We start from the raw sequence: 26,645 nt of genomic DNA, 5'->3' as shown, positions 1-26,645 counted from the left end.
GCTAAAATCTCAGCATTTGTGAAGGTGCTGCTGAGGAAGGGGTTGCGGTGGCGGCGGCTGCAAACAGCAGGCCGCTGCACTCCGTGTCACTTGCCTGTTTTCATATTTTTAGTTCTGTGAAGCAAATACACTGTATTAGGGAGCTGGTCTGGTCTCAGTAGTGGGGCTAACTTTTGATTCAGGGGTCTCCAGCAATACATAGTTTTATTTCTGTCTTTGTCCTTGAACAACTTGCTGTATTTAGACTGCATTAGAAACAGAACCAGCTGGGTGGCTCAGTCCTATGTAACAAGTAGTGACAACTAAGTTACAATAACCAGTTACAGCCACTCACCTCCTGTACTCTGGAGGGTCAGAGTGAGGCGGCCTTTGTCATTTGTAAAGTTTGTAAAGAACAGCATCGAGGCCCAAAGCAGAGGCACAAATGCCGATCCCATGGCCTCCTACTCACTTCCCTCACAGCATTCAGCGTGGGAAGGAGAACCTGAGCGCTGGGTTTGATCCGGACTTGTTAGCCGCAGCCCCGCCTCCTTCAGCTGCTGGTTTAAGACAAGCAGAACGTTGTAAACTGCAAGTCAGAAACTGATCCCCCAAAGAGGTTTCTCTGGGAGCTGGAGAGATGGCTCAGTGGTTAAGAGCTCTTCTTGTAGAGGACCTGGATCCAATCCCTAGCACCTCCATGGTAGCTCAAAACTGTCTAACTCTTAATTCCAGGGGATCTGACACCCAGTTCTGGGCTCTTCTGGAACTAGGCACACACGTGGCGCACAGACATACGTGCAGTCAAAACACCATTGCATAAATAAAATAATTTTTTTTAATGTTTAAAAGGCTTTTCTTCTTTACTCATGAAGAAGTGAAATATTCTAGAACCAGGACTGTCCTTTTTGATGGGACTATAATCCTGGCCATGTAAATAAATGCTCAGTTTCCTTTGCCACCTGGGGTAGGTGTGGTGCTTACCTACCCCAGAGGAGAGAAACCCTTTTTTAATTACAGATGTATGCATGGGAGTCCCACATAGTGTGAGCGTCTTTCTGTGGGGTTTTTAAATAGAATCCATGTGTCCTGCTGCGTTCTAGACTTGAGAGCACTTGCGAAGACGTCATCTCTGTCTGTCTGTCTGTCTGTCTCTCTCTCTCTCTCTCTCTCTCTCTTTCCCAGATAGATAAAAGCCCAGAAGGACAGTTCACTCAGCTGATGACATTGCCCAGAACCTTACAGCAGCAAATCAATCACATCATGGACCCTCCTGGGAGGAACAGGGATGTGGAAGAGACCTTACTGCAGGTGGCTCAAGACCCCGACTGCGGTGACGTGGTGCGGCTAGGTGTGTCCACAGGCTGGGTGTCGGGCAAGGGCCGGCTGCGGCGCACGCAGCCTCTGTGGCCCTCAGACGCATTCTTTCTTCCTCCGTGCCTAACGAGATCAAGAGAGTGATTCCATCTGGGGAGAAGAAAACCATGAACACTTTGGGGTTTTTCAAATCTCAGTGTTCACTTGCTTGAAGCAGGCAGTGGGAACATTTTCAGGGTCCTGGGCCCTAAATCACCGCCAGAGGTTGAAGCAGTGCTTTTGGTTTCCAGATGTGAATTGAGAGATGTGTCTGTCCCTTGTGGTATGAGAAGGACAGAGACCGCTGCCATCGGCAGCTTCTCTCTGACTGGTCCCCGGCGCTGTCTACCTGTAACGTGAAGTCTGTTTATTAGGGTACACAATCTATCACCACATCTACCCTCTGGTGCCTCTCAGACTGTGTTTCTCCAAATTTGCCCCAGGACCGGACCTCCCTAACGTTTATCAAAAGATTCAAATCTGTGTGGTGGGGCAGACTTGTAATCTCTGCACTCAGGAGACTGGAGCAGGAGATTTGCCCGTAGTTCATAACCAGCAGAGACTAACTACATAGTGAGTTAGTTCAGGGCCAGCCTGGGCTAAGTAGCAAGGCAAGGCTCTGTCTAAAAACAACAGAAAAATCTCACCCGTTCAGGGCCAGCCTGGGCTAAGTAGCAAGGCAAGGCTCTGCCTAAAAACAACAGAAAAATCTCACCCTTTTCTTGAGAGACCCACCTCTCTCTAGGGTAGCAAAGGACAGTAGGGAAGAAGTAATTATGAAACTGGAAATGACCCTATCTCTCGAGTGAGTCCATTGTCCTGCTTGTCCTCAGTGTGTGTTGACTGGCAGTGCAGTCTGCAGTAAGGAACTTGGAGGGTGACTCCCAGCTGACATGAGGCTGGCCCCGCTCTCCCTCTCTCCGGAACCTGCACCAGCTTTCTTGAGTGTGTGCCTGCAGTAAGGAACTTGGAGGGTGACTCCCAGCTGACATGAGGCTGGCCCCGCTCTCCCTGTCTCAGGAACCTGCACCAGGTTTCTTGAGTGTGTGCCCGTGTACTCGCTCCCCCGTGGTCAGGACAGGCCGTGACGGGGTCGCTGCTGTCGTAAGGCGATGGGAGATTTGGAATCTGTGTATTCTTTTTATTTACTTTTACAGTGGATGCTTTTCTCCTAGATAAGAAGGAAACATTTCTTTAAATCTTTCTGCATCTTGGTTGGAACTGAGAACTAGAAGACCCAAGCAGCTTTAAACTCCTAAGATAACCTTTGAGGGTCACCCGCCACCGCTCTTGTTTTGAGGTGGCCAAGGTGTACAGCAGCCCGGGCCTTTGCCGGTGGTCACACAGCTCAGGCTGCCCCCAGCTGCCCTCCCTAGTGCCCAGCCTCTCTTCTAACGCCCTAGTCAGGGTCGCTCTCCACGGGGACAGCGCTCCCCCGCTAGTGCTGCTGGGAAGCTGCAGATACCTACTTTCGGATTTTTAAGATTGCTCAGGTGACAGCCATCCGCCCGGCTTCTCCTGATGTCCTTTTGTTTTTGTGTTTCGCAGGGGTCTCGTCAATCGTCAGGCCTTCGAGCATCAGGCAGAGCACCAAAGGCATTTTTACTGCCGGTAAGCGTTTTGGCGATAGGCGCCCGTGGGGTGCCTGCTGGACAGAATGGCTTACAAAGCTTTGCACATGCCTCTCCCCTCTACTGGTGAACCCCTCACGCTTCACCACCCTACACCGGGGCCCTGCAGTACCCTAGACACGGTTGTGACTGTAGTGTGCCCTGCACATCTACCAGGTCCCTGTCTGAGGTGCTGGCAGGAGGCTGGGCCTCTCCTCTTTGTCCCTCTGAGAGCCCCTGTGTGGGGGTCACGCCCTCACATTCCTATATTGAAGCAGTGGTGCCGGGCACCCCCTCCCCAACGCCCCCCCTCCCCAGCACCCCTTCACAGAGACCTGCTGGGCTCTCAGGCCCTCAGTGAGGGGTTTCTTCCCCTGCTGTTCCCTGAGTAATGGATTTGTTACCATTCCTCTGCTCTCCAGCTCTAGGGCCATCTCCTGTGGGTAATCAGAAGGCAGTGCTTGGGCTACCAGTTATGTCCTCTCTTCTGTCCCTGTCCTCCTGTCCGGCCCGCCCACTCACGGCCTTCCTCCTGCCTCAGTACTACTCCCAGTCATTACTGAAGGTTCAACGCTGAGATGTGGCACGTGGTGTGCTTTTCCTCCTCTGCCCCAGGGAGTGTCTTTGGCTGCCCCGTGGCTTCTGCCTGGCCCCTCTCTGTGCCTTTTCCTCTCTTGGTGCGTGCACAGTGTCCTGTGGATGAGCAGGTTCCGGAAAAAGGCTGAATCTGCAGACTGTGTGCGTGAAACCTTCTCTCTCTATCCTTACACGGAGTTAGCAGTTAGGCCGGGTAGAGAATACAAGTAACTGCCCTTCAGACCTTGAGGTCACTGGGTCTGGTGGCACACCCGTGATCCCAGCACCCAGGAACTCACAGTTCAAGGCCATCCTTGTCTCCATAGCAAGACCCTGTTTCCGAGCAGAAAAGGGAGGGGAGGGGAGGCAGAATTTTGAAATAATTACTGCAATTATTCCCTCACTTTTCAGACTACCGTTGAAGTTCAAAGCCTTGCTGCCCCTTAGTCCATCGTGTGTGTTCTTTCTGGAAGCTTGTGGAGTCTTCCTTCTCCCCGGGGCTCTGGAGGCTCAGTGGCATGCTGTGATGTGATTGTTTTGATCTCTTTTCCTGGCCACTCTCTCAGTGGGGAAACCCAGAATCGTCTCTCCTCCCCCATTTGTTTCTCAGTCCTCTTCTCTCAGATGCTGGCGCGCCTAGACCAGGGGTTGCTCTTTCTCTTGTCCCCATGTGTTAGCCTTGTGGTCTTTTTCCCTTGCTCTCTGGGAGGTTTTCTCAACTGTGGTTCTGATCCCGCAGGTCTGTGGGGGTGTGGGGTGTGGGGTGGGTGTGGGGGTGTCATGTGGGGGGGTGCTGGGTGTCACACGCTGTACAAGTACTTTCCCACTGAGTTCCTTCCCTGGCCCTGCTCCTTTGTTTTTTTATTTCCAGCACTTTTGTCAGATGTATCCTCAGATACTGCCAGTTGCCCACCAGAGTGGCTCTGCCCAAGAGTGGGGTGTGGGAAATCTTCTTTCTCCCCCCTTCCCAGCACTTAGCATCATCATCGTTGTTCAGAGACCCGTGCGTTAAGCATCTGTCCTGGGCTGGCTGCTCAGGATATGAAGGTGGGCATTGGCCATCCTGCCTCCTGAGCTGGAGAGGGAGACAGACACACGTGGTAATGGAAATGGGACAGGGGTAGCTCCCAAACAAGTGGCCCTTCACCCTGGACCTGCTCCTTGGGTGTGAGACTGCCCTGGAGCTGGTGTGGCCATACTTCTTAGAGTCTCACAGCCCAGTGCATGCCGCTCGGAGTACTTGTTCCCAGGACACAGCATTGCCCTCCTGAAGCTGTGGAAAGACCTGGCCAGATTTCAACAGTAGTAAACACTAAGTCGGCTGCAGAAAAGATCTCCCACAACTCGGGGCGGAGCCGTGTGTTTCTAACTGAGGTAGTCACTTACTCTGTGCTCCTGCTAGTGTGCCCTGGCAAGGCCGACATGAGGGTGCTTTCGTTTGCTTGGGTGAATCAGGCTCTGGATTTGTGTTGTGCCTGTGGCTGGCTGCTCCTTGTCATGATCATCCTTGAGCGAGACTTACAGATTGATTTTCCTGAGCGGGGACTTCCTAGAAGGAACATTTAATGCTTTTAGTTGTAATAATGGTGTTATTGGGTTTGTCTTTTAATCTTGTTCTTTCAGAGAGATATGCAGAAATATTTATGGATAAAATAATATGATACCTGAGATTTGCTTTATAATAAATGATGGAAGGTAGTGGATTCTGGATTGTTTCTGAGTTGGTGTGTTGTTGAAACCCAGTAAAGATAAGTAGGGCTGTATCAATATTCTGCTATTCTGTCAGTATTTGTATTTTTTAGTTAAGACAGGGTATCGTATAGCCCTGGCCAGCCTCAAACTTGCTATGTAGCCAAGGATGACCTCAAACTCTTGATCCTCCTGCCTTACTCCCATGTACTAAGACGTAACAGGTTTGCACCACCACACCTGGGTTTATGTAGTGCTGATCAAATCCAGGGCCTCGTTCATGCTGGGCATGTGTTCGAACTGAGCCACATCCAGACCTTGTTGGTTTTTTGAGAGACAGTATGTTGCTGTGTGGAACAGGGTGACCCTCTGAATGCTGGAATTTCTGTCTGTTAATGTCAGTTTGTGAGTATGTTTGAGTCTTTCTGTAATTAAAGATTTAGGGGTGGGGGATTCTAGAAAAACCAAACTATTTTTCTTAGCTGGACTCCTTTGGCCAATGAGAAGCTTTACCTTCTGCTCCATCCACGTACACTGTGAGGTAGAACCATACTGTTTGTCACTTAAAATTTTTTGGCACTTTGGGTCTAAACAGTGGAGAAACTGAAGGATTTCATCCTTCATCCCATTGTGTGCCTGATTTTAATGAAAGTAACTTCAGTTGTGGCAATGTCTTCCTGAGAAAAGCAGCCTCTGTAAAAACTGAATAATGGTCCCGTCATAACACACACCAAAATAAACCCAAAAATTGCTTCTCCTGTTTGAATAGTGAAGATTGGATAGGCGTGAGATAATCAGTGAGAATCCCTGCCCCACCTCCTGATAACCTCCAAGCTGAGCCAGGCCCGGGTCCTCTTTCCACCAATTCCTTCTGTTCGCCAGCAGAGGGCAGTGCAGCAGAACCTGCCGCCCGGGTTCCCTCGAGGCTCAGGACAATGACTTGCTCCACCTTTCTTTCCAAGGGGCCCACACTGCACTGTGGGAGCCCATAGGCTGTGGAAACTGTAGGAAAGGATGAGTCCTGTAGTTCTGTGGGTCTTCTGGCCTTGCTCCTGGCTTCTGTGTATGCTGTGACGACATCTGTAACCAGCCCCTCAGATTGTGTTGGGAAGCGTGGCCAGTGTGGTGTGGGCCCGACCCCTCTGTCTTCATGGCTTCCCTTTGTAGTTCTCCCCATCACACACACTCGTTCTTGTTGAGTACAGAAATATTCTGTTCCTCTCCTCTGGAAGTTTCTTCTTTAGGAGCTGATCTCCGTCTCGCTTAGACCATGTTGTTAGCAGAGCAGCAGGGCTCTCCTCAAGTTTTGTGGGTCATGAAGGACTGAGGCCAGCAGGGTGCCCCTGAAGAAAGTTCTTTGTCGTGGAGGGTATCACATCTCTGCTAACGAAAGACTAGCTAAGCCGACTGTCACTGTCTGAGCAGCAGCCCATTACAGAGTGTCTCTGCCCGGCCAGAGACAGCCGAAGCTGGTGTGGGGACAGGTAGGTAATAAATGGGAGAGGCAGTGACCAGCCTGCGAGATAGGCCAGAGCCCCGCAGAGGATGGCCCCAAAGCTGCCTTCAGCCTTCAGGAGTACAGAGCTTCCTGAGGGCAGAGGGAAGTCCTGGCCCATGTCGGAAGACTGCAGCAGCAGCAGATGGAGAGGGGAGAGCTGTTGCCAGAGAGACCCGCAGACAGGGTTACAGCCAGCCAGCCAGCCCCCGAGGGAGCCCTGCAGCCCGAGCCCAGTCCAGGGCAGCACACACAAGAGAAGAGCGCCCAGAATGGAGTGTCTGGGGCACGGGAGTGGAGAAGCAAACAGTCAGGCTCAACTCAAAAAGTTCCCGCCTCGGAGGCGGTGGGGCCACCCTCCGAGGGGCCGGCGGCTGGGAAGGCTCTTTTCTGATTTCCCCCACCTGTCTTTATGGTCAGTCAGAATTAACTTAGGGGCAGATCCCTCTCCCAACTTCAAAAGATTCAGCTGAATTAACAAGACAGGTTTAGTCTTGTCCCTAAAAAATATCCCAGCATGCCTCACTGCTTCTCAGCCCTTTCCTGAAACACAGTGGAGCCATGGTTATTTTCTTTTTGCATCGCCTTTCTAATGTTTATCACTTAATCCTGAACATCTACCCTCCCCCCCCCCCCCAGCGGGGTCTCTCTGTCTGAGGCTGCAGTGAACTCAGCTCTTCTGGCTTTGGTCTCTGAGGTCTAGGATTGTAGAAGTGTACTGCCACACCCAGCTAAATCTAAAACTTGTCAGAGTAAGTTGTAGCTCTGCCTCAGATGACCTTTCCCCTGTGGATAGGTCTTCATTTGGAACTCACAGCAAGTATTTGGAGGCTCACCGGCTTTCTCCTTGAAGGTGTGAATATAGACTTGCGGGTTAGAGGTTTGAACAGCTGAGGCACACTCCTGCCTTAGAGTGGTTTCTGGAGAATGGCCTGCGCTAATGGCCCCTTCTTGTTGAGGCTTTTCTTTCTGAATTGAATGTGCGGTCTAGATGGATTTTTTTTTTCTCTCTCTCTCTCTCCTTTGGCCTGTCTTTGTTACTAGACCATGGCCCCTTGCATGCTGAGCACTGAGCACACCTCAGAGTAGAGTTCAGCAGCCCCTGGAGTCCAGTTCTGTCGGACGTGGTTAATACAAACAACCCACCCTGGAGTCCACTCGGCACTCTCCGTGACCTCTTCAGGGGCTTTCCCCTTTCCCAGTCAGGGTCACCGACCTGTTCCCTGTGCTTCACAGACCCTGCCGTCTGTCCTTTGAGGAACGCTTGGCCTGTTTCAATTTTATGAAATTGATGGTTGAAAACTAAAGCCTTTGCTGAAATTAACCTGTTTGTTCTTAACCTTGCGCACACCTCAGAGCCTGTGAAAACCCGGTGGGATTGAGCACTTTCCGGGTGGTATGGCTACAGACAGATCCCGTGAAAGTTTGGCCTCTGGTCCCTCAGCATGGAAGTACACATAAACACAGCCAACTTTCCTGCAGCTTTGGGAGCTCGCATTCACAGCCAAGCCTGTCTGTGGCTGGACCCTCTGTTACCTAGGGTAGCAGCCTCCAAACGGGGCCCAGAAAGGGAAAGTCACGGTCACACTCCTAGTGCCGCCGCGCCCACAACCCAAGCCTCTGCTCTTCCTAGCACGGTTCCCTGCTGCAGCCTTTCTGACAGAGCTGAAGGAGGGAGTGTGTTCAGTCAGGGGAGGCTTTCGGTCCTCTCAGCAGCTGAAGGTGGCCACTCAGCTGTGTTCAGTGTTTACCTGCCGGTCCAGCTCGGAGGAGCTTGTCACTGAGCTTGCTGAAGGCCTCTAGCCGTGACTCAGCAGCCCGGGCTGGCCGCGCTGAGTCTTGCATGTGTGACTCCCTGGCTTCCACTCGGTCTTCTGGTTGGTTCCGCTGGAATTAGAAACAGCACCTTATGTAATGCTCGTCCACCCCCTGTGCTCAGGTGGGTGAGGCTGGCCAGAGTCATTGCTCCAGGGAGAAAATTAAGAGGGGTGGAGGCAGTGAAAACGCTCTGAGTTTCTCAACAAGATCATGTCGAGCCAAGAGCACACATCCAGACTCCTCACTAATGATTTTGGGAACCCTGCCTTTCTCTGTCACTGCCTGCAGTCGCCCAGGTTCCGCACGGGCGAGGCACTTCCAGGTAACAGGGCCAGGTAGTTCAGAAGATCACTCCCTGGAATGAATCGTGCCCCCCTGTCAACGTGTTCACCAAGCCCACAGCCAGGAGCATGCTCTTCCAACCTCAGCACAGATCACAGTGTACAACTCCAAGAGAAAAAGGCCTCAGCTTCTCAGGCCACACCCTAAAGCACTGGGCAACCTCACCCTCAACACAAGGAAGTCAGATCTGTAATAACGTCCACTGGCGGAGCTGGAGAACCCCCGCCTACCGCTGATCCCTTTGTATGTGTTTCCCATCAGCCCCAGCGAGCCTCTTCTCTGGGGTCTTGTAGTTGGGATGAGGTCAGGGCTGTGAGGGCCGGCCTTCCCTCAGCTGAGTGCCTGTTGTGTGTTGCTGGGGAGCAGGTACTGCACCAGGTGCAAGGGACACAGTGTGACTGAACAAGGTCCCTCTCCTGGAAGAGCTGTCAGTCTAGGCAGAGAGGCAGGAGAATCAGCTCCAAACACTGTACAGTGTGGTAAATGTTAGGGGAGAGATGAGCACCAGGCGCGAGAGCAACCTGGCAAACGTCCTAAGCCGGAAATAGTGAGAACAGCGTTTGTTCTAGGCAGACAGGAGGCCTGTGTGGGTCACAGAAGCAGCAAGCTGCCGAGGCTGGTGCAGGTGTTCCTCTCTTCTGAAAGACCTGTGAACATAAACAGTTCCCCCTGTTTATGTTCCCGCCAGTACCCCCCGTAACTCAAAGACTTGCTATCCCAGGAAGTCTAGTTCCATGAGCAGCATTGTATGTACAACAGAGGCCCAGCTCAGAATCTCTGCCACACGTCTCTCTTGGCCTTCAGCTCCCAGGTTCTAAGGAGTGTCCAGTCAGCCCATCATAGCCCCGATCCAAAGACAAGCCTCCGGTCAGAGCGACACTGGCACCCTAGCTACGTGTCCGCTGAACAAGGCTCATTTTCTCACCCACACTTCTTTTTCTCTTGCAGGTGTGAAGAAGTCAGTGATTTATAGTTCACGGAAACTGAACAAAATGTGGAAAGGCTGGTTGAGGAAAACACCCTGACTTGCTGTGTTTTTGTTTTGTATAGATTATGAATAAATGCTCCGTGCTTTTTGATGGGGCTTTCTCTGTCACTCTGACTGGCTGCTTGGGTTGAGGAGATCAGGGTTTGCAGCATACTTGGTAGGGTTTGTTTTGGGTTTGTATTTTGCTTTTAGACAGGGTTTCATTCTGTAGCCCTGACTGGCCTCGAACTCACAGAGATCCACCTGTCTCTGCCTCCTGAGTGCTGGGATTGAAGGCGTGCGCCACCATGCCTGGCCATGCTTGTTCCTTTTTTTTTTTTTTTTTTTTTTTTTTAAATTTTCGAGTCAGACACTAACTCAGGTACAACCCAAGCTCATAAGAGGACTTTGCATCCCAAGAAATGTCTTCTGGGTACAGAGTTGAAAGGATGCTTTGTGAGCCAGGTTGGGGAAGGGGTTCTGACTTTGAGAACACAGTCTGGGTCATGACGCGTACTGCTGGCTGTGCTTCTGAACTTGCAGCCTGGAAAGACTAAGCCCCCCAAGCTGCTTACCTTCCCACGGGAGGCAGCTTCCTCCCAGGCTCGGATGGCAGGAGAAGAGGAGCTCCATGGATGTGAACCGAGGAGGAAGGACCCCAGCAAGCAGTTTCGTCCTCCACCACAGGTGGCTTATCTGTTCCGTCAAACCTCAGGGTCTTCGTAGCCTCGTGTCTTCTCTGTCCACCTCATACTGTTTCCGTCGTCAGTACTCTGGTGCTGACCCTCCGATTCTGTTGTGAATTCTGACCATGTAAGTTTCCTACCTTAGAAGTCATCCCATTTCAACCTAAATTAGAAGCTTGTACTTAGTGCCCCAGCTTGGCTTCCCATTGCTGAAATAAAAGACCATGACCGAAACCAACTTGGGGAGGAAAGGGTTTATTTCAGCTTGCAGTTTGAAGTCTCATCGTCTGGGGAAATCAGAATAGGCACTGGAGGCAGGAACCGAGGCAGAGGCCAGGGAGGGGTGCTGCTCCCTCCAGTGCTCCTCTTGACTTGCTCAGCCTGCTCCTTACAGCACCCAGGACCACCTGTCCAAAGGTGGCACTGCCCAGAGAGGGAGGGGTCCTCCCATATCATCAGTCAAGAAAATATCCCGCAGACTTGCCTACAGGCTAGTCTGATGGAGGCACCTTCTCAGTTGGGGTTTTCTCTTCCCAGATGACCTTGGCTTGTGAGGTTGACAGAATTAACCAGCATACTTAGCAGATGAGTCAACTCTGTTGAACACAGCTTCACTACCAACTCTAAGACTTCGGTCTGTGTGAACAGTGTTTCCCTCTGTGAAATGGGGATGGCGTTTCACAGCTCCTCCGGGTGCTCTCTGGTGCCCGTTTTGCTCTGTAAGCCCACCTGTTTATTCTTTCCGTGGTGGTTACTGCCGCTGTCTTTCTGTATCATGGCATCAGAGGTTTTTTTCCATAGGAAGCTAATATAATTCCTGCTGTTTATAAGACACAACAGGAACCTCCCCCCAGGCCAGTCAGCATCCTCTGCCAGAGTTCTGCTGCGCCTTCTGTCCCATATCCGGTCAAGTCTTTTCTGTCCCACAGTAACGTCTGTGCACTCAGTAGAGCTCCGAACATCAGGTTCATTTTCCAGATGTGGAACCTGAGGTCTCCTGAGAGGAAGATACAGCCTAAGGTCATAACACAGCTAAGTAACTGCTGGGACAGCAGCCCCGGCCCCTGGTCTTCGGTCCCTGCCTTTTCCCATACATACAGCCTGCAGGTTTTACAGGTCATGGACATGTGAGCCTTCCCTTCCTCCTGCCCTGGACTCTTGCCTGCCCTCTGTGCATTCCTAGCAGCAGATTTATATCTAAATTGGAACTCATCAAGCATGTATATAAGAATGAGAAATGAGGTGTTGTATGAGGAAAACTTCTAGGCAGGAAGTCCTTTCTCAACCCAGAGACCTGAGGTAGGTCGAGCTCTGCCTCTTCACAGCTGTATCCCGGCTGTTCAGCCTGAGGAGCCTCGGTTTTTTGCATCCATAATACTGTCAACCTCAAACCAGTATGTCCAGGTTGGTGTCGGAATTAAATGAGATGGCATCCATAAAGCACCTAGTGTTTCGTAGCACACAGTATTTCTTCAAGCACCTGCTAGTGTGTTCAGATGGTGCGTTTGCATAGCATAACCACAGATAAATCCAGATGTGTCTGTCAAGAGTCTTGTCAAGAAAAGAAAAACTCCCAAGGTGTATCAGATAGAAGGAGTTTAATACTAGTAGTTCCCAAACATTGGAGGGGCCAGTAAACAAAAGAGGGTTCTTGAGAGGAGAGGGGTGACATTCAGAAGGCAAGGAGGGTGCTGGCACCCCTGGGCTGGAACTGACGGGCCCATGCCTGCTGCTGAGTTGCTGAAGGAACTGCCTGTGGCGGTCTCAGAGTGTGCATAATGTTGGCCCTCCTCCCACCAGTGGGCGGAATCTGTTCTTCCTTGACTGTGAGCTGGCTTTAGTGACTTCTAACAGATAGAATGCAGCGAGCAAGATCTTAATGTGATTCCAGAGGCCAGCTCCTAAAGACAGCTTCCGCTTGGCTCTCTAGATATCTACTCTTTTTTTTTTTTTTTTTTTTTTTTTTTTTGTATTTTATGTGCATTGGTGTTTTGCCTGCGTGTATGGCTGTGTGAGGGTGTCAGATCCCCTGGAACAGGAGTTCTGGACAGTTGTGAGCTGTCATGTGGGTGCTGGGAATTGAACCCAGGTCCTCTGGAAGAGCAGTCAGTGCTCTTAACCGCTGAGCCGTCTCTCCAGCCCCTAAATACCTGCTCTTAGAACCAGGCTGTAGAGGCCACCATTTAGAGAGAGGCCACTGTTTTTGACCTGGCAGGTAAGTGAGTGGGTACAGCTTTGTGATAGCTCAGCGTGGCCTCTGCCTACCTGGGCCGTGAGCTCCCCGGTCTAAGGGTGAATAGGCAAATGAATGCTGTTCACAGTAAGTTTGCTTGAGACCTGTATGCCAGGTTAGACAAAGGAGACAGTGTCCTGCCACTGCCAGATGCCACTTGGCAGCCACCATGATTGCTGCTGCTGTGATACCAGTCAGGCCAGTCACCTCTCTTCCTCCTACCTCGTCTCCCGCAGTGTCCCCAGTACCTAAATAAATACCTAATGGAAAGCTGGCTACTGAGATGGCCTGAAGAACAGTTTGCGGGCTCTGATCCCCAGCAGAACAGAATGGAGCAGATGGCACCTGGCCTGGTCCCCTTCTGGGGTGACTTAGCATCTGCTCTGCCCTTCATCCCCCACGGAGACATCTACAGCCAACAACTGTAAACAAGAGACAACAGCGAGGAAAACGGGCTCAAGCTGGCTGGGAAGGACAGACGTAGCTAGCTCTTAAAGCTATCCCATTCTGCTCTGGACAGTGGTGATCCTCTTAAAATTACAACCCTAGATGTGCACTGCTTATTCTAGAGACTCACTGTAAGGAAGTGCAGGCGTGAGGGTGGAAACTGGTATCAAGAGCACATTCCTTCATCCTGCAGCAGCGCCCCTGCTGGCCTTTGTCGTCCTGTCGCTTAACGCGCCATCAGGATCTCCTATTGAAGCCCCGAGGTGGTGGTGGTGGCGGCGGCGGCGGCGGCGGCGGCGGCGGCGGCGGCGGCGGCGGCGGCGACGACGACGACGACGACGACGACGACGACGGCGCACGCCTTTAATCCCAGCACTTAGGAGGCAGAGGCAGGTAGATCTCTGAGTTTGAGGCCAGCCTGGTCTGCAGAGTGAGTTTGGAGAACAGCCAGAACTACCCAGAAAAAACCAACCCCCCACCCCCGCCACCGCACAAGAAAAGAGATCTACTCTTGAGCCGTGAGCCTGATGTAACCGACCGGCAACCCTGTAAGGCGTGTGCTGTTTTATTCTGACTTGACAGTTGAGGAACTAAGACTCCGCTGTTAAGTAATTCACACTCAGAGCCACTTAGTTAAGTGACAGAGACCGGGTTCAAAGCCAACTCCTTTGAATGGTGTGGTTTCAGCCAGTACCTTAGCTGCCACCTACCTTGGCCGAGCAAGCAAAAGGGCTCTGAACAGTAACTCTTGGTGCTATTTCACTAGGTACCGCCTCTTGGATTTATGGATCCTTTTTTACTCCCTTCCCTAAAAACAGTCCACTAAAGTGATGCCTGGCAAGGAGGCTGTTGTCCCATTTCTGGTAGAATTTTCTAAAACTCTGCTTCAGAACTCACAACTGCCACTGCAAGTAGTCTACATCCCAAAGACTGAGCTTTTCCCTGTTAATCCTGGGGATGGAGAGATGACCAGTGGTTAAGAGCACTGGCTGCTTGTTCTTTCTAGGACCTGTGTTTGGTTTCCAGCATCCACGTGGCAGCTCACAACTATCTGTAACTCCAGGTCAGGGGATCCAACACCCTCTTCTGACCTCTGCAGGCACTGTATACATACCTGCAAACAAGCAGGCACACACACACAGGAAAAAAAATATTTTAAGATTTATTTTTAAGCATGGATCTGTGCGTGCGTGTGTGCATGCGTGTGTGCGTGTGTGCATGCATTCCTAAGGAGGCCAGTGATGTTAGATCCTCATGCATTTGTGAGACACCTCACATGGTGCTTATGTGAATTGAACGCAGGTTCCCTGGAAAAGTAATACATACTCTTAACCACTGAGCCATCTCTCTAGCCCATCAGAGAGAGAGAAGTATAAAATAGCAATTGAGGAAGACACCTGGCATTACTGACCTCCCTACATGCATGCATACATAAACATGCACATGTATACATACATACACACACACACACACACACACACACACACACACACACACACAGGTAGGGGTTGCAGAGATGGCTCAGCAGTTAAGAGCACTTGTGGCTCTTGCAGAGGACCTGGGTTCAGTTCCCAACATTCACATAAGATGACAAGCAACCACCTGTAACTCCAGCTCCAGTGGCTCCACTGACTTCTACAGGCGCTGCGTGCACATTGTACACATAAATACATTCAGGCATGCGCAGTTATACAGCATATAACTTACGTAGGGAAGATGACCTAGCACTACTGGTAGGCTGCTAACACGATGTGTAACTGCCCTCAACCCTACAACAAAGCTAGGACCTTCCTTTTCTTTCCTTGGCCATCAGGGAAACAGGAGTGTAAAGATCAAGGAACAGGGGCAGTCTCATAACAGGCTCTGAATTCAGTCTGTGCCTCCAAACTCTTCATCCCCAGCACATGGGGCCTTCGGAACTCACCTTCAAGGTGGGGTCCCTTCTCTCTGGGTTCACCCAGATGAAGTGCCTTGCCCCCCACTGGTGGCTACAATATAAAGACGCTTGTGCTTCCTCCCATTTTCTGTTTTCTGCTGATATCAAATCAGGCTGTAGAAAATTCCCTCCCAAGGCTGCCCAGGATGGAATTCAGTGGCCCAGCACTGAGCTGTGTGAAGATGCCTTTGCCTTGGGTGCATCCCCAGCATTGCGTCCTTCACAAAAAAAAAAAAAAAGCCTGCCTAGACCAAGTCACCTTGGAGAGATGGTGTATGTATGACCTGACAGAATTAATAGACTTCAAAACCAGCGAAATGCTCTCCCTTTGCAGGTAAGGCAGGCCAGTCACCAGATGTGACTTCCAGGGTCACAGCTATTTGTTGACAGCCTGTACCAAACCCAAGTGTCTTCTTTTAAATTCCCCTTTCATTTCCACTGTCTCTTTTACTCCCTCAGAACACAGGGAGGTGGTTTTATAGTCCAGGGCCTCCACATCTACGAGTCTGAAAGAACACAGTCTCTGGGCTAAGTTTTTTTTTTTTTTTTTGGTTTTTCCAGACAGGGTTTCTCTGCGTAGCTTTGTGCCTTTCCTGGAGCTCACTTGGTAGCCCAGGCTGGCCTTGAACTCACAGAGATGAGCCTGGCTCTGCCTCCCGAGGGATTAAAGGCGTGCGCCACCACCGCCCGGTTCTGGGCTAAGTATTTTTAAACAGTACAGGACACCCATAAATGTAATCCCTCCCTTTGGCTTGCATTCATTGTCCTTAACCAATCCCTGGGTGACTAAGTGAGCGTACAGCAGGTCGTGTTAGAAGTATTTGGCAGAATGTGGAATGTAGAAGAGTCTAAAGTCTGTTCACGGGAGAGTGTGTTCCACCTGGTTTCAGCTAAGGGTCTGCCAATAATAAAAAGCCACTAATCAGCCTTGGGTTGGGAAGGGAGGTGTGCCACGGTGGTTGTTGTGGAGATTCTGTCTAAATAAATAGAGAGAACAAGTTTCTCCCCTCACAAGACAACATGAGTCATGAGGGTCATTCATTCATTTAGTCCAATAAGTAACAAAAATTTAACAAATTCAATCACGTGTTAAAGGCACAGGCCTTTAATCTCAGCGCTTCAGAGGAACCAGATCTCTGTGAGTTCAAGGCTAATCTGATCTGCATATTGAGTTCCAGGCCAGCTAAAGATACATAGGGAGATCCTGTCTTAAAAGAAAAGAAGATAGGTGGTGGTGGCACAAGCCTTTAATCCCAGCATTCAGAGGCAGGCAGATCTCTGTGAGTTCAAGGTCAGCCTGGGCTACAGAGTGAGTTCCAGGACAGGGTCTAAAGCTACACAGAGAAACCCTGTCTCAAAAAAGCCAAAAAAAAAAAAAAAAAAAAGAAGAAGAAGAAGAAAAAAGAAAGAAAGAAAAAAATGAACAATTTTTAGATGTGCTAGGATCCCGAGGCCTGGAGCATTGTCTCAACTCTAATGATCTTAGAATGCAGAAAGTGGTCACGTGGGTAAATTATGGATCTGTTTCTCTATAAGTGCTTAATTGTAGGGGTAATTATAGTGTGCCATGGAGTTTCATCAAAGCAATGGCAAACACTGGTGAGCCATTACAGTATGTCAGGTACTGTCCTAAGGACCTTCTACATACTTACCCGTTTAATCCTGACCGCAGCCTTATGTAATAAGACTCTTTTTATCTCTGTTTTCTGCATGAGGCAACCGAGGCTCAGAGATGTAAGATCTTGTGTACAGTGTTGCAGGCGATGCATGGAAGCCAGGATTCAAAACCGGGCCATCCAGTTCCAAGGCCCTTTCTCTCTCACCCTCTTGGTTGAAGCACTTTTAATTACTTACTGTTTTAGTCAGAAGGGAGAAGCAAGTGATGCCTGGGAGAAGCTGCCCAGAGGAGAGCAAAGTGTCCCAGGCACAGGGTGTGGCTATTTAGAAGCTCTGAGTGTGGAGAGTGGGGGATTTAGGGAACGAGTGGCCAAAGGTGAATAAAGTAGCAGGCAGATTCTGTTCAGCAGTGCGGCTGTGAGAGGCCCAGTCAGGAAAGGCCTCCCGGGGCCTGTTAGGTCAGTCCTGATCCCCAGAGCTGTCATGGCCAGCGGGGAAGTTTGTGTTAGGAACAAGGCAGGGTTTGCACTTTGTGAAAATTAATATGGATACAACATAGAGAATGGATTGAAGGGCAGAGACTAGTCAATGGCAGAATCCTTGAGAAGGGGTGGCAAGGGGCTGGCGGAGGTGGTGTTTCAGAAGTAGACTCGGTACACACAATGGCTGACTGGGAAGAAGGCGGGTGGGCACCAGCTGGCTGGGTGGGGGCAAGGAGGGCAGTCATGCTCATATGTCTGCAGCTGGAGACCCAGAAGAATAGATTCAGGGGTGCGTGAGGACCGTAATAAGTTCATGTCTGAGGGTCACCTGGGATGTCTGTGGACCGTGTTCAGTAGATCGATATGTACCCATGTCCGGAGCTAGAGATGTCAGTGTGAAATTCAGCATTTAATAGATGGCTGTTACCGACACCGTGACAGTGGACGGGATCTATCCAGGAAGGCTGCAGAAAGCAGAGCAGATAGCCAAGATTGCACCCATCAGACGGGAAGGGAGCAGGCAAAGTCCTCAGAGTGGTGCCTGGGGGTCACAAGATACCTGTGTGGTGAAGATGGGTTTGTGCCGGTGCTTTCCCTGAATAGCCTGTTGCCTCTTGCAATGGCTGCATCCCTGAGAGAGGAACAGTTTTCCTCCCTGGCTGCCAACAAGGGTTGGCATCATGACTTACGTTGACCAATAAAGTGAGAGTGGAATGGTGCGTGTCACTCCTGGAAAGAGACCTTAATGCAGCCTCAAGCTTACTCATTTTCCCTCAGCCACAGACTGGGGAGAGTCTAGATCAATGCTGCTCTAGCAACTGGGGCCTGGTATAATGACCACGTTGAGCAGGGTCACAGCTGACTATGATCTCCCCTGACCTTGAGTGAGAGAATTATCTGTTGCAGTCTGTGTGATCTGGGAATCACTTGTTGCTATCACACCTCGCCTGGCCTGGCTGACAGAGAACTCAGACTTAGCTGGAAGGGGCAACCGAAGTTTTTGATGATTTGACAAGGGTTCCAACACATAAATGAAGGAGGGGATAACCTTTTCAATGACTCGTACTGGGCAATGGTATGATACCCACCGTCAAGAAATGACATTGATCCCTCATCACACACCATCTACCATACCAACTCAATAGGTCAAGACTGAAATGTAACAGCTAAACAACAAAGTTCAGAGGAAAAGAAGGAAGCAAATCTTCTCAACCTTACTCTGTGACTTCTCAGGCACAACTCCAAAGTGTAATCAATAAGTAGTTAAACTGAGTATCACAGGGCTAGGGAGGACCTCATTTGGAAGAGTGCTTGCCTGGTGTGTACAGAGCCCTGGCTCCAGTCCCCAGCCCTGCACAAAGCAGGTGTGGTGGGGAATGCCTGTCATCCCAGCCTACGGAGAGGGAGGTGGAACCAGAAGTTCAGGTCATCCACAGCTGTATATGAGTTGGAGGGCAGCCTAGACTATATTGGGGCATTGTCTACAAATAAAGTTGTGTGTGTGTGTGTGTGTGTGTGTGTGTGTGTGTGTGTGTGTGTATGCAGGGTGTGTGTGTGTGTGTGTGTGTGTGTGTGTGTGTGTGTGTGTGTATGCAGGGTCTCTTATCCCAGGCTAGCCTCAAACTGACTATGTATGACCTTGAACTTGTGATCTTCTTGCCTCTACCTCCACATTAGAGCTGTATGCCACCAGACCTGGTTTGAAGATCAAAGTGCACCGTCAAGAAAGTTAAGGTGGGTGCACGGTTTTGATCCCAGCACTGGGGGCAGGGCAGGTGGATCTCTGTGAATTTAAAGCCAGTCTGGCCTACATAGAGAGACACTGTCTAAGTAAATAAATAAACAAACCACAGTGAGATACAGTTCCACAGCCACTAGGAAGGCTTAAGTGAAAAAACATTCTAACGAATGTGGAGAAATGGGAACCCAGTTTTGCTGCTGTTAGGAACATAAAGAGGTGAGGCCGCTTTGGAAAACATTTGGGCAGTTGCTTACAAGGTTAAACACCCAGTTACTATATGACCTGGCGATTCCACTCCTGGGTCTCTATCTAAGAGAAATGGGTACATAGATCCATACAAAACCTTGGACATGGCTGTGCCTAGTACCCTCATCCGCCATAGTTAAATAAAAACAATCCCATTTTATCAACTGGTGAGTGAATAAATTAACAAATGCCAGGGCTGGAGAGATAGCTTAGCACTGGCTGCTCTTCCAGAGGTCCTGAGTTTGATTCCCAGCAACCATATGGTGGCTCACAACCATCTGTAATGAGATCTGATGCCCTCTTCTGGCCTGTAGGTAAACATGCAGGCAGAACACTGTATACATAATAAATAAATAAATCTTTAAAAACAAAACAAACAAAAAACCCAAATGCCATGCAGTGAACTATTTGTCAGCAGCAACCACAAAGAATAAAGAGGCAGAGGAGATGGCTCAGCCACAAAAGTGCTTGCCATACAGGCCTGCAGACTTGAGTGCAATACCCAGCACTCATGAAAAACTGGGCACCTCAGAGTGCCTCTAACCCAGCACTTTGGAGGAAGAGACGGGGGGGGGGGGGGGGGAGTGATCCCTGGGACTTACTAGCTAGCCTAGCTAAAATGGGTGAGCTCCAGCTGCAATGGGATAGTCTCTCTCAAAAAAATGAGGTGGGGGTGGTTGCTGAGGAGACATCTCAGTGTTTAAAGTGCTTGCCGCGTGAGCATGAGGACCTTAGCCTGCATCTCAGACCCCACATGAAAGCAGAGCATGGCATCATTCATCTGTAACCCCAGCACCGGGAAACATGAGAGAGTGCCAGACAGATCCGCAAAGCTCAGTGGGCAGACCAATTGGGGAGATTCAGGTTTGCTGAGAGACCATTCCTCAAACAACAATGCGTAGGGGCCAGGGAGATGGCGCAGCATTTAAGAACACTTGTTCGTTTCTCTTGCAAGAGGAACTGTTTGTTCAATTCCCAGCATCTGCATGGTGGCTCACAATCATGTATAACTCTGGTTCTAGGGAATTCCATGACATTTTCTGAATCCTGTAGGCACTAGGTATGCACGTGGTGCCCATACATAGATGCAAACAAATTTTCCATACACATAAAGTAAATAATCTTATTGGATATGGTGATGATGCATGCCTTGAATCTCAACACTCCAGAGGCAGAGGCAAGCAGATCTTAGTTATTTTGAGGCCAACCTATTTACATAGTGAGTTCCAGGCCAGCAAGGCTGTAGTGAGTGAGACTCGGTTTCTAAATAAATTAATCTTTTTAAAATTTGCCTAAGGGCTTGTGAGATGCCTCATTGGTTAAAAACACCGGCTGCTCTTGCACAGGACCCAGGTTCAGTTCCCAGCACCCACATGGCAACTTCAGATCCAAGGAATCCATCGCCCTCTTCTGGCCTCAGTACGCACTGCATACACATGATACACCAACATCGATGCTGGCAGAATACTTCTGCACATAAAATGAAAATAAGGCCTACAAGATGTAGGACTCTCAGCTATTCCCCCAGCACCATGTCTGACTGCATGCCACCATGCTCCCCACCATGATGATAATGGATTGAAACTGTAATCGAGCCACCCCATTTAAATGTTTTCTTTTCTTTTTTCTTTTTTTTTCTTTTTTTTGTTTTTTTTTTTTTTTGTTTTTTGAGACAGGGTTTCTCTGTGTAGCTTTGCGCCTATCCTGGCACTCACTTGGTAGTTCAGGCTGGCCTCGAACTCACAGAGATCCGCCTGCCTCGGCCTCCCGAGTGCTGGTATCAAAGGCGTGCGCCGCTGCCGCCACCGCCACCGCCGCCGCCGCCGCCGCCGCCGCCACCACCACCACCACCACTGCCCAGCTAAATGTTTTCTTTATAAGAGATTCTGTAGTTACAGTTCTGCAGGACCAGTCCCTTTTGAACACTGTGTGACACACTGCAGTTCCCGATGCCATTGGGATGAATGAAGAGGTATTGGAAAGATGGAGGAGCAAGTCGTGGTGTCTCTTCTTCACAGCAGTAAAATCCCAAACCAAGACAGTTGCCCACTTCAGAGTCTTGTGCATGTACTCATATCACTGAACTGCCTGGGACTCTTCAACATTCTCCCCCATGACCGTTATACCCCAGCTAGCACCACACCGACTCTTCAGTTTTACCAAATCGCCAAATTGAATCTAAGACCTGTAATTTTACACACAGAGAAAGAAAGAAAGGAAGGAAGAGAGGGAGGGAGGGAGGGAGGGAGGGAGAAGAGAGAGAGAGAGAGAGAGAGAGAGAGAGAGAGAGAGAGAAAGAAAGAAAGAAAGAAAGAAAGAAAGAAAGAAAGAAAGAAAGAAAGAAAGAAAGAAAGAAAGAAATCTTTTTAAAACTTTCCCTTAGGCTGTTAAAATGTAAGAAGGATTTCACAGAGGAGATATTTGAAATGATCGCAAAAGAGTTAGAGGTTAAGGAAGTAATAGAAGAATGTCCCTAGTGCCTGGCGTGGGTTGGGGAGCAAGAAAGAGAGGGATTTTTTTTTCTCCTTAGTTCAGTATTTTGTTTTGGGTTCTGAAGCCAGAGCAGCCTCTCTTCATGAAGCAAATCTGAATTTAAAATATGTGTGTGTGCCTGTGTGCACATACATGTTTATTCAGACATATACATATACATCATTAACAATTAAAAGCTTAAATATACTATTTCTTTATTTATTGTGTGTCTGTATGTATGCAAGCATGCTCAAAGATCAGAGGACCCTTTGGGAGACTCCATTCTCTCTTTCCACCATGTGGATCCCAGGGAACAAATTCCAGACCAGGCTCTGTGGCTAGTGCCTTGACTGCTGTGCCAGCTCGCTGGCCCTAAAGCCGAATTTAAAGACACAAACAGGAGCTGGGCACACACTTTTAATCCCAGCCCTTGGGGGTGCAGAAGCAGATGGATCACTGACTGAGTACGAGGAACCAGAGCAAGGTCCAGGATAGCCAGGGCTACACAGAGAAACCCTGTCTTGAAAACCACAGTGTGTGTGTGTGTGTGTGTGTGTGTGTGTGTGTGTGTGTGTACAATAAAAAGACACAGACATAAGTCAGAGAATGTCATCTTGTCTGTCTCTTGTCAAATGCTGTGCAAAAATCCCTGGTGTCCACTCCACTGTCTCCAGCACTCTGCCAGAAGATAGGAACCATTGGCCATCCCCAGAGCTGATCATGAATCAGTTGTGGAGAGCTGAGCGTTTATGAACCTCGTGTGGATAGGGAGGCAGGGCAGAAATGGCAGCTGTGTGGCATCTAATCTCTTGTTTGCATGCTGAGGGGAAGGTTCCCACCTTTCTTTATAGAAATGATAGGATTTCTGAAGTTGGGAGGTTGTTTTGCTGACCTTGGACTCACAAAGATCCACCTGCCTCTGCCTCCCGAGTGCTAGGATTAAAGGTGTGCGCCACCCCCGCCAGACTGAAGCTTCAGGTTTTAAGAGAGTGTCTATCATGATTGTGCATTTCCCCCCTTGCTAGAGATGTGTAGCAGTCCTCTGGCAAGAGGCCCACAGACCCGGGTATCCTCCTACGTGCCTAACGAGTTCCGAGTCTGTTTTCACAGCTGTTTCCCTGGAGTATGGTGGACCACAGTCATGTGTCTGAGTCCTTTGGCACTGGTAGGTTCCCAGGGAAACAGACTCTGAGAATGGGATTCACCTGAAGACACTTACTAAGGAGGATTGAACTGGGAGATCATGAGGGCAGTGGGTATGGGCAGCAAAAGACTGAGCCAAAGTATACCTGAGCTGTGGTAGACTCCTCACCAGCCACACAGGATGTGCTGAAGCTGGCTGCAGTGGGACTGTCCTGTAGGTAAGTGTTAAAGGCTTGGTTATCAGTCTGTGGCACTATTCGGGGTAGTGGAGGACTAAAAGGAGGGGCCTAATGAAGGGTCATTGGGAGCAGCAATTAAGGGGTGGGGTGTGGCCCTAGTCCCTCATGTCTCTTTGCTTCACCATGAGGTGAGCATCTTTGCCATAACATGCCACCACCACACACAGGCTCAAAAGCAATGGGACTAGTTGAGAATGAAGTGAAGCCTCCAAAACAGTGAGCCAAAATAGTTTCCTTTTTTCCTCATCAGTTGACCCCCTTGAGTGTGTTGTCATTGTGCTTCATGCTTATTAATGTAAAAGACCTTTGAGAAGCTGGTCCCAAATTGAGGCAAGGCGGACAGCCTTTATATGGTACTATCCATATTATCAGAGCTGAAGGCTTGAGCCTGGCAGGTGACTTTCTTCAAATGTTACTGTTTGTACAGTAGGACTCAGCTGTGAGCCTTCAGAGTCAAGAGGCTTGCCAGCTGAAGCAATGCCTGCCCCTTTCTAGAGAGAAAATCCCAATAGTGCTGAAGTCAGAAAGCCTGCTGAACTTTTTTTTTTTTTTTAATGGTTGGAAACCTTGGTGCCTCCATAATTCAGGAGAAACCTCCAGAGAGCTCTTTCCAATCAAACCTTCCTTTCTAGACCTCATAAAACAGTGTAGCATCGAAGCAAGCCAGTAAGCAGCGTGCCTCCAGGTTCCCTGCCTCAGGCTCCCGCCATGCGTGCCTGCCCTGGCTTCCCTCAATGACGGACTGTAACCTGGACGCTAAATAAACCTTTTTCTTCTCAAGTTGCTTTTGGTCAGTGTCTTGCTGCAAAGAAGTGAACTAAAACATATATTCTAGTTGTTTCTCTGACAGGGGTAGGTATCCTTTCTTAACTCAAGGATTATTTTAAAGTTTCCTTTTTGGGAGTAACAGCTGTGTGCTTCAAATTTTGGAACTACTTCCAAATATGAAACTATTGGAAGCAGAAAACTGAATTTGCTTCGAGGTGGGCCACGCAAGCCAGTTCAGCCGGCTGGGAAGGGTGGGAGCTTGGGTTTTCGATGCTTTTATTAGAACTGCAGTCACAGCTCATACAAGTGCAGAGATAGCAGTGGTTTGATTGAACTAGAACAACAAGCATATGTTTTGCAGATATTTTTACTCAAGACAAAAAAAAAAAAAGCATCTGCCTTTTCTTCCAATAGAGTGAAGGCTTAACTTGTTGTTTATAAGTGTGAAATGCACTTAAAAAAAATAGAGTCACCCCAGGGGAGAAATAGATGATACGTCTACATGAAATGCCATCATGAAACCCATGGATTTTTTCAATGTTAGCTTAAAACAGGTTTTGAGGCTGGGCAAGTGCTGCACACCTTTAATCCCAGCACTCAGGAGGCAGAGGCAGGTGGATCTCTGAGTTCAAGGCCAGACCTGGACTATAGAGCAAGTTTAAGAACTACCAGGGCATCACAGAGAAGCCCCTGTCTGGAAAAGCAAAAACCAAAACAACAACAAAAAACAAATTCAGCTGTGTGTCAGCACACACTTGCTCTATAAGTACCATGTACTAACAGATTAGGCCACTGGGGAGACACACACACACACACACACACACACACACACACACACACACACACGAGATTCCCTGGGTTTGCCCTGTGACTCTGCTGACTAGTTCTCTCACTTCTGGTAGGTCACTTAAACTGTGCCTCAGTTACATCGTCTAGTAAAAGAGTACATTTGTCTTTCCTTATCTACAAGGGATTGCTTCTAGGGCCTCAAAGGTACCAAAATCTGCAGGTGCTCCTGTTGCCGGTGGGGTCGTGTTTGCATAGAACCTATGATCATCCTTCTGCACGCTTTGTATCTTCTACGTTCTTTGTAACGCCAGCTTCAATGTGTAGACTATGTAAATCGCTGTGACATACTATTTAGGGAATAAGGAGAAGGAAAAAAGTCAGAGACCTTCAGTCCAGAGGCAACCATCGTCGGCTTCACTGTGCACGTGTGACAGTCCATGGCTGGGTGACTCTGGAAGCAGATGGTCTCACGAGGCTGAAGCACGTGGCCATTTTGCAGATGGTTACGTGGTTACAGGATCCTGCAGCCTCACTTTCAGCTTCTCCTTCCTCATTATTCACAGGAGAGCCCATTTGCATGCATTTTGACTCCAGCAGTTCCAAACAGCGCCTGCATGCAGTCCTTCCTTCGCAGAGCAAATTCCCAGCCTCTCCATGCTACTGCAGTTCCAGGCTCACTTTCTGCCTCAGAACATGGCTGTGGGTTTCACAGGCCTGATCAGGCAGTCAGAACTCAGTTCAAATCCCAGAGTACTGCTCCTGAGCAGAAGGCCCGGGAGCCCATTTATCCACCAAGAAGTTGCCTTTCTTCCCCTGGAAAACAAGGATAACATCTGCCTCTCAGGGTTGGCTCGAGTCTCAGATAACTGCCATAGTATCTTATCCATCTTTAAGTGTGTGGATGTTGTCTTCTTGGATTAAGTCAGGTGATTATGAGCCTGTGTCTTCTGACAGAGAGCATGCTGGCTGTGGAGTCCACAGAGGGAGAGAGGCCCGCAATGTGTAAGTACCCACTGCCAGACTGGCACCTTCTGGAAGCCATATTTCTCTCCTTCAGCAGCCCCGGGGGGAAGTTGCTGATATTTCCATTCAGCAGCATTCGCCTCCCTGTGCCTCGTAGGCTCAAGTTCAAGTTTCCATTCACCACTTACTGTGTGGCCTTAGGGATTTCACTTATTCTCATCACTACCCTCGGTTTTCTCTGTGAAGCTGTAGTCTCATTAGTCCTGACACCACTTAGTAACCCCTCCACTCCTTTTTGAAACCTCAAACTCCTTGGAGCTCCAGTGACTCTGAAAAAAGTAAGAAGGTTCCATGGTTCTTTGCTTTTCTTCCGGCCTTATTAAGGCCTGGCCAACAGGGCTGGAGAGACAGCTCAGTGGTGAAGAGTGTGCACTGTGTTTACAGAACACCGGAGTTCAGTGCCCAGCACCAGTTGGGTGACTCACAACTGCCTGGGACTCCAGCTCTGGGAGATCTGATGCCCTGCACTCATGTGTACATTTCTACCTGCACAGTCACGTGTACACACGCACACACAGATATGTAAGTCCATGATGCTTCAATTGTCTCTGTTTCATGCCCGATGTGACTCAGTCTATTCAAATGGTTAATTTCAGGTTCAGTCAGAAAACAGACCGTAATACCTTGTGCACAGTTGGATCATGGTAAGTGATCAATAAACCCAACATGAGCCAAGTCACTTCCACCAGCATACTAGTGTGGCTTTCTATAGAACGTCTTAGCATACAAACCTCCTTAGGACTAGTTTACACTCTTAAAGATCTCTTTTACAAGCACGGGGACCAAGGTCTGATCCCCAGAACCCATATTTAAAAAAAAAGTTGTGGCTAGGCATGGTGACATATGCCTTTAATTCCAGCACCTGAGAGGCTGAGGCAGGTGAATCTCTGAGTTTGAGGCTAGCCTAGTCTATATAGTACATTTTAGGCCAGCCAGAGCTACTTAGTAAGACCTTGTCTCAAAACAAAACAGAAAGTCGGGCCCTGCAGCT

At 49.3% G+C, this 26,645-nt stretch overlaps 1 protein-coding gene and 1 long non-coding RNA gene across 5 annotated transcripts in view; one reads left to right on the top strand and one right to left on the bottom strand.

Annotated features, from left to right (window-relative positions):
* Window positions 1–9,961, top strand: part of Tamm41 (TAM41 mitochondrial translocator assembly and maintenance homolog) — a 36,562-nt gene extending 26,601 nt beyond the window's left edge. For 2 of the 3 annotated variants that reach the window (XM_006978518.4, XM_076567631.1), the window contains 3 exons: window positions 1,165–1,330; window positions 2,884–2,946; window positions 9,814–9,961. In XM_006978518.4, coding sequence (XP_006978580.3) covers window positions 1,165–1,330; window positions 2,884–2,946; window positions 9,814–9,890 — 306 coding nt within the window. In that variant the 3' untranslated portion in view covers window positions 9,891–9,961. The remainder of the gene's footprint in view (window positions 1–1,164; window positions 1,331–2,883; window positions 2,947–9,813) is intronic. The other variant, XR_013050084.1, reaches the window with a different exon arrangement.
* Window positions 800–26,058, bottom strand: LOC143272469 (uncharacterized). Of its 2 annotated transcripts, XR_013050086.1 has the most exons (3): window positions 25,017–26,043; window positions 2,805–11,515; window positions 800–2,506 (listed from the first exon to the last, which is right to left on the bottom strand). It is a non-coding gene; the product is annotated as an uncharacterized LOC143272469 (long non-coding RNA). The 2 variants fall into 2 exon arrangements; XR_013050085.1 differs by having other exon boundaries at window positions 800–11,515; window positions 25,017–26,058.
* Window positions 26,059–26,645: the final 587 nt, after the last annotated feature.

This window comes from Peromyscus maniculatus, chromosome 3 (assembly GCF_049852395.1).
Source record: "Peromyscus maniculatus bairdii isolate BWxNUB_F1_BW_parent chromosome 3, HU_Pman_BW_mat_3.1, whole genome shotgun sequence".
Lineage (NCBI taxonomy): Eukaryota > Metazoa > Chordata > Mammalia > Rodentia > Cricetidae > Peromyscus > Peromyscus maniculatus.
Note: the sequence above shows the minus strand (reverse complement) of the source record. Positions and strands in the feature narration are given on the sequence as shown.